Genomic DNA, 8,071 nt, shown 5'->3' with positions numbered 1-8,071 from the left:
CAAAAAACTTGTGTCAGCTATCAATAACTCACTTATGAAGCAGATTCAAGCCATTCATCCCAAATAATTGTTGAAGAATGCTGCATGTTTAAAATAGAGAGCTCAACGTGCTGGCACACCTACACACATAGCACTGTGCCAAGCATGTGCTTTTAGGGACAGTTGAAGGATTTATTTATTTTAAAGCCTCCAGATGGACCACAAATGTCCTTTTCCCAGATTTAGCCTGTGGTCACAGTAGTTTTATTATGATCTGAGCATTTTTTTTTTATCAAGCTAACCCATAAGTATTAATACAATTGGGTGAAAAGTGTCTAGTACTTTATTTCAAATTATCAATGTGTAGACATTCTCTTTTTCAAAGCATTTTCTTTATTTTCATGACTATTTACATTGTAGATTCTCACTGAAGGCATTAAAATACTTAACAAAAAAAAGGTGAAATAACTAAAAAATATATATATTCTATATATATTCTAGTTTCTTCAAAATAGCCACCCTTTGCTTTGATTACTGCTTTGCACACTCTTGGCATCATTCTCTCAATGAGCTTCAAGAGGTGGCCACCTGAAATGGTTTTCCAACAGTCTTGAAGGAAGGAGTTCCCAGAGGTGTTTATTAGCACTTGTTGGCTCTTTGCCTTCTTCACTCTGTGAACCAGCTCACCCCAAACCATCTGGATTGGGTTCAGGTCCGGTGACTGTGGAGGCCAGCTCATTTTTTGTTAAGTTGATAAAACTCCACATGTGTTCATTCATAGTTTTGATGCCTTCAGTGAGAATATACAATGTAAATAGTCAGGAAAATAAAGAAAACGCATTGAATGAGAAGGTGTGTCCAAACCTTTGGCCTGTAATGTATATAAATAATGTAATGTAGTTATTATAAAAAAGTTACTTATTTCATTTGACTTTCTAGTCAGACAGCAGGCCACCTTTGCAGAGTTTAAGTTTTTATGAAGTATGTATAAACCAGACATGTAATTATGAATACAGATGTTGATATTAGTCATTATTTATAACTAGAAAGCAAGCTTATGCTGTGACTGTTTATGATGTGTTTACAATCAACTTTTAAGAGAGTAATACATTGTTTAAATTCTTCACATGTCTTTAAGTAGAGTTTAATAGAGCAAAGGTAGATAAACCATCTAAAAAACACCATAGCACCCATGTAGCAACTGCTTAGCAACACTATAGCAATACTGTATTAACCACCACGTAATAATATAGCACCCATTTAACACTCCTTAGCAACACTAGAGAAATACCATACTAACCACCAAGCAACATTATAGTAGCCTCCTAGCCACTATCTACCAGCCCCATAGCAATCACACATATAATTTAATTGGTGCTGCCAACGACAATATGGTTATATGTTAGTCATTATTTTTTTTAGCTAATGAATCACATGACTTTTTTGGCCCAAACTTCCTTCCACAATTTACCCTTTTTATTCAGTAAAATTACTAATATATCACTAGGCTATGTAAGCCTAGTGATATATTAGCGATTTTACTGAATAAATGTCAGTGTAAAATTGCGTCACTACTGTTGAGTTAAGAGAAAAGATCACTTTTTATTTCTGTTGAAATATGGATAAAATCAAATAGCTAACAACAAACAAGCTCTTAACCCATCCCTCTCTTTTTATTTGTCTGGATCTACTAAATATTGCTTTTATTTTTTCTTTTGGGGTGCCCAAATGTATGCGCCTGCCTAATTTTATTCCTTTAAACTTAATTTCACTTCTCAAATATCACAGTATTCTGTGTTCACCTGTATATAGTATACTGTGTTCACCTGTATATATCAGACAAACCAAGTCTCCCTGAAGCTGCGGGAGTCTCCCGCATTTCGGTAGCGTCTCCCTGATGCCTGCGAGTCACATATAATCTCCCGGAATTCAGAACGAGTGCCCCAAGAGTGCACTGCAATTAACTTTTGCAACTTGGAATGTCTGATATATACACCTTCAGCTTATTCAGTTATTGACCTTGCTCGTTTTGACCACTGTTTGTATTGCCCCTTATCAGAATAAAGCTGTTTGTTTTCATTAGTCCTGTTTGATCATGACACATACCACTTTATATTGACTGTCCAAAGATTCTGGTGCTGGTGCTTTTATTATCAGTAGTACAGCTTAGTTCAGGACATATAAAACATATAATACTAATTGATGCTGTAAGCATGTTGAAAAAAAAAACCTTCTCAGAGCTGCATATTATCTCTTCCACTTTGAACTGATCTATTGAAGAATGTGGAGCTCCTAAATTTACTTGGAAGTATCTCCTTTTGTTGCAACAAAAGCTTAACCACTAGTTCTTACTGGTTGGTTGGGAATGGTGTTTTTGTTTTATTTTTATTTTTGACAGCCCTGATCAGCGTCATGGCGTCCTGACCAACATTCAACCTGAAATTAATGTCTTTTGACGTTGGTGGCCAACTGGGAGGTAGTCTCTTGATTTACATTTGTGCATAGCTGATTTCAAACAGTGCAACAGATCTTGACCTTTGCCAGTGTAGAACATTCACCCACATTTGCCTTGCTTTTGTCTTGTGCTTGGGTTTATCGTCCTACAGGGAGATAAACTTTCATCCCTGCTCTTGCTTTCATATTTTTTTATTACCTAACAGTATTTTGATCTGTCCTTGATCTATCCTTTATTTGATATTTGATTATAAGATGCTAATACACTGCTAAACAAATGTATCCCCAGATCCTCACTGCCACCATATGCTCACCAGTTGGTTCTTGAAATTGTGTATTTATTATTATTTTTTTTTAAAGGATACATGGACAACCATGGAAGTACCACAGTTTAACATGTGTAATACTTGAATTGGTAATATTTACTACATTACTACAGTGGTGTGCAGCGAGGCCCTTCTAGCCCTTCAGAGAAGGGGTGACAAAAGTGCATGTAAATAATTACATACTTTTTTATCAGGAAGTATATAATATAATTACTGTAAGTGTAATCATTTATTTTATAAATTAAAAAAAACAGCAACTAATACAAAGCATTAGTCTGTGTTTTTCAGTTGCTACAGGACTCTTATCTGACTGACAGCTATTCTAACCAATCAAAGCTTTTTAAAATGGCTTCCCACGTGTCTGCTGCCCCTTCTCCTGATTTTGAGAAGGGTGTAGTAATGAGTCTGTTTGCAACTTCATAGGACAATTTAACCAATCAGATTCATGGTTTTCAGAGCGGTTGTCTAACCCCTTCTCTGCGCTCGGATGAAGGGGTTACGCTACGTGCATTGATTAGTCGTAAAAAGGAAGGGGGAAAGCTGGATTAAATAAATATTTAGCTAACTATCATGGAAATAAGACAGATATTGTGTCATATAATATTAAAAAGCCTTTTTAAAGGCTGCCCTTCAACGTGAAACTAAGTAATAGGCTGCCTGACTGGTGAGTTTTATGTGTACTTAATGTTTTGGCTGCTCTGGCGTCCTGTAGGCATACAAATGAGTGACCTTTGTTGAACGCCTGTACTTGTAGAAAAAATAAGCATTTATTGTTGAGTCTATTGTGTACTTTTGTGGTTTGTAGCTGTATTTTAGTGAGCTGTTTATGTGTTTTAAATTCATATAACTCCGTTAAGAAAGAGAATATGTAGTTATTGTAGTATTTTATTAATGTGTCGGTCAGGCGTGGGGGGGGGGGGATTCAGGGCGGGTGGTTGCAGAAGGGGTACCCACTATATTCACTGCACGCCACTGCTACATTATACTTTCCATGTACCTTAAATATGCAAACATAAAATATTGTGTCTGATGACTGAGTTGTTGTTGTTCAGTTGTATTTCCATGAGTGAACACTAGATGCCACTGCTTGCCACAAAAATGACTAAATTGATTCCTCATACCGTAAGACCCATTTATAGTTCTGTGTCAAACCAATGCAGTGTCAGTGATAGGGATGTAGCACTTAGCCTATGCCGTTGTGAGCGTTTATGGATGTGAGTTGATTTGTCAGCATCGCAAGTCAGAAATTTCTAGAGAGGTGCTTGCCAAGCTATACCATACGGCAGGGGTATTTAAATAGAATTATATATACATATACTATATATACATATATATATATATACTAAACATATATAAACATTTTGTGTATATACCTCCACCTGTCTCGGCGTGTCTTTCGTTTCCGCCCTTTCTCGTTTTTCCGCCAGTTCTCGGGCTCCCTATCTCTTTATAGAGGCGTTTTTCCCGGCCGCGTCCCAATTCACTAGCCGGGGCAGCGGTCTGCACAGATCTGATTGGCAGAGGACAGCGTTTGGTGATCTTACACCACACGTGATTGGTCTGCAGAGCGCGTATACCTTAAAGACAAGAACAGCTCTGCCGCTTTTAATGAATGCTGTCAGAATTAAATCCTTCTCAGTACTTTTTCGGTTTGGGTCCGCATTGGACAACGTTTGGGTCCGGACCCGGGCCGCGGTCCACCTATTAGCGATCCCTGCCATACGGTATGCAGCTACATATAGGTGTATACATAGAGTTCCTTTTTATTGTTATTACACTAAAACCTGAATCAGTTTAGCCTGATTTATTTTCAACACTTGAAACCAACCATTAAAAATGAGCAGCAGTATGAAATACAAATGTTTTAATAACAGATTAGACTAAAGTCTGAACTTTATTGTTTTACAACATTAAGATAATTCAGCGTGAAATTCATTATGATCTAAGTTGATATGTAACTAAAATATCTCTCTTTACTGCTGATATGATTTTTTTCCCCTGTAACCAAAAACGTCTGTTACATACTGCAATCTGCATGTGAAGTTGTGCTTTCTCTTTTTCTTCACTAGTCAAAATATTTTACATGGGAAAGAGCAGAAAGCCACTGAAACTGAAGTGATTGTTTTGATCGTCCCAAAACTGAGAATTAGCTGGAAGCCTAAGATAAACAAGGTCTCCTTTCTCCAGAAGCAGGGTTGCACCACTGGCGGCGTAGTCATGAGTTCCTTTTGGAGGTTTTGTTGCAACTACTATTGATTGCTGATTTTTCATCAGATGTACAGTTGTCCAGTGTGCGCTGCTGTGACCAGACATGGTGTATCTGAAGTAGTAGACTCCTCTCACTGGTGCAGTGAAAACACCTAAAAAAAACACCTGGATTAGTACAGAGGATCTCAACAGCACCAGAGACAAGAATCAAACCAGACATTAGAGAGTGTCTCTGTAAGGACTGTGTATTTACCCGTTATTGGACTGAAAGCATTTCCAATGTTTGTGATTTCTCTATTGAGAACCAGAATTGAGTCTGTGCTCAAAGGCCCGTGGGAGCCAGATATGCCTGTACCAAACGAGAACGCCACCTTTGGAGTGTCTGCAAACAGAAAAAAAATCTTATTTACAATTGTGCAATTGTCTAATATTTAAACCAAATTGGTTCTCAGGGACAGAAAATAAAAAAAAACATCCCCACCTTCAAATTGCTTTGATAGAAGATTGACAATTATTTATGCTTTAATTATTGCAATGCTTGTGAAACTTTGTTATTGAACCACAGTTATGCCTTACTTGTTTTCTCCTCTCTCAGTGATTTTATTTCGAGTTCAGTGAAGGCCAACCTTTGCTCAAGTGCTGTAAAAAAAACACAGAGAAATCAGAATATTGACCTGCTAAACACTTCCCTTAAAACCAAAATCAGAGCCATGCCTGGACTGATTTTATTTTAATTATTTGTTTCTTCACCTGGCAATCTAAGTACAATACTCAATATTTCTTTACTTTTTCTCCCAATTTTCCTTTTTCTCGCCTATTGTCCTACCAATTCAGCTGCTTGCTAGTCAGCTGAATATTTCCCATCACAGGTGATGCCACAACACAAGGAGGGTATATTCATACCCCTTGAACTGTTTCACTTCTTGTCACCTTACAAACACAAACATAAATTTATTTTATTGACATTTTTAAGTGATCGACCAAAGTAGCACAGTATTGTGAAGTGGAACAGAAATGATGCACGGTTTTCGAAATTACACACAGCTGGACTCTATTAATTAATTAAGTGACTTCTGACGGCAGTTGATTGTACTGGATTTTATTTAGTGGTTTAAGAGTAAAGGGGACTAAATACTTTTCCACATCATTACATTTTTTATTATTAAATCTGAAAAGTGTGGTGTGCGAAATTATTCACCTTCAGATCAATTAATATTCATGTGTAAGTATGACTTACACATTGCATTGCAATTGAGCTTCTGTGACAAGACGTGAAAATTGCTGCTGTTCACAGAAGCTCTCCATTCAATCTGGCTGAGCTTGAGCTGTTTTGCAAAGAAGAATGAGCAAAAATCTCAGTCTCTGGATGCGCAAAAGCTGGTAGAGACAAACTCCAGAAGAATTGTAGATGTGATTGCAGCTAAAAGTGGCTCTACTTTTCATTTATTTTTCTTTTTTATTTGATTCAAATTTTGTAAACCATGTATCTTTTTCGTCCCACTTCTACTCTTTTACTCACCCTGTATATGAAAAAATGATTAGTAAGTTCAAATTTAAAAGTCACAGTCTACTGTTTGGGCGTCCCATAGTCAGTTGGTTTACCTGCGTTTTCTTTCTTCAGCTCTTCAATCTGCTGGAGCTTCACCTTCTGTTCCACAACCATGTCCCTCAGCTGTCTCAGCTCAGCCGACACATCAGACTGAACGGTGGCTTGGTCGGCAAGGACGCCTGACCCTTCCCCATAGCTTTTGGTCTGAAGCCTGCCTGATCCAGCCTCTACTTCCTCCACTGCAAGCTGCTCATCACCTTTAATGAGCTGGAATTGAGTTAAGCCAAATAAAAGCAGCACTACACTGACCCTCATTCTAAATGATATACAGTTCAAAGAATCTCTCACTGGTTACCTTCTATACACTCACTTCCTGTTATACACTCACTTTACACACTCACTCCCTTTTATACACTCACTTTACACCCTCCCTTACTTTTATACACTCACTTCACACACCATGTTTTGTAAGGCAGTAAGTCAGCACGGTCAGTGCTAATTAGTAACAGCAAGTAAATATATTTTGCCTGTTTATCTTTGATAATACAGGAAATGACAGTACAAATCAAAAGTACACAGTGAACTCAAGTTCATATTGATTTTGCTCTGTCTTGTTCATTCTGGCTAGATGACTCATATAGTGACTACACTGTGAAAAAACCTCAACTTGACAAAAGTTGGAAAGACTACTTTTACCAAGCTGATTGAGTAAAAACTCTTAACAAAGGTCTGAGAAACAAACATTTTGAAGTTAATATTTAAAAAAATTATAGTACATTGAAATTTCATTATTATGTGACATGAAAACGTTTTTCTCCCTATCAGATTTTTTTCAGTTACTCCTTTACTCTTTAACATCTTTGTTATTCTAAAATGTTCACGTTTATTTATCCACTATAGGATATGATGGAAGTCACATTAGATATCACTGTCAATCAAACACAGTAAATATACAGTGGCGTAAAAAGTATTTGCCCCCTTACAGATTTCTTTGGCGTTTAATTATCAAACAAACTTTAAAATCAGACAGAGATAACCTGAGAAAATATAAAATGCACTTCCTAGGCACCTTTTTTGCGCATTTGTGCAACTCAGATGTTCCTTGAACCTCAGCGATCCATCTCCATCATAGGACTCATTGACTCCTCTCAAAATGGTCTCACCACAGTTTTGAGGCTTGTCTCTGTGCTGTTTTACATAGATATTGTAAGCAGGCTGCTTTGTGGCACTGGCATAGTAGTAATGGCTTTCTTCTGCTGACTCAACTATGCAGCCCAGATCGGACTGTAAGCTTTCCCAATGTTTGTGTATTCTTTGCTGAAAACCAGCATGGTGTCGACATTGAAAGGTCCATGGGTGCCAGATACACCGGAACCAAATGAGAACGCCACAGTTGGGGTGTCTGTGAACAGAAAAAAAATATATAAACAAACATTTAACTTTTACTAACTTATTTTTTTTTGTAGCAAGCAATTATAAACAGTGTTAACAATATTAAATAATACAGTAAAAAATGAAAGACAAAATGTTTTCAGAACATCCCTTAACATCTTCA

The 8,071-nt window shown here is 37.1% G+C and overlaps 1 protein-coding gene across 1 annotated transcript; it reads right to left on the bottom strand.

Annotated features, from left to right (window-relative positions):
- Positions 1–4,608: 4,608 nt before the first annotated feature.
- LOC103022370 (complement C1q-like protein 2) lies at positions 4,609–6,923 on the bottom strand. The gene is made up of 4 exons (XM_007231161.4): positions 6,570–6,923; positions 5,544–5,606; positions 5,221–5,349; positions 4,609–5,119 (listed from the first exon to the last, which is right to left on the bottom strand). The coding sequence occupies exons 1-4, from the start codon at positions 6,829–6,831 to the stop codon at positions 4,839–4,841; spliced, it is 735 nt and encodes a 244-aa protein (XP_007231223.2). The 5' UTR covers positions 6,832–6,923; the 3' UTR covers positions 4,609–4,838.
- Positions 6,924–8,071: the final 1,148 nt, after the last annotated feature.

The sequence above is a fragment of the Astyanax mexicanus genome, chromosome 20, assembly GCF_023375975.1.
Source record: "Astyanax mexicanus isolate ESR-SI-001 chromosome 20, AstMex3_surface, whole genome shotgun sequence".
NCBI classification, from domain to species: domain Eukaryota; kingdom Metazoa; phylum Chordata; class Actinopteri; order Characiformes; family Acestrorhamphidae; genus Astyanax; species Astyanax mexicanus.
The sequence above is the reverse complement of the archived record's forward strand: the minus strand, read 5'-3'. Positions and strand labels throughout refer to the sequence as shown.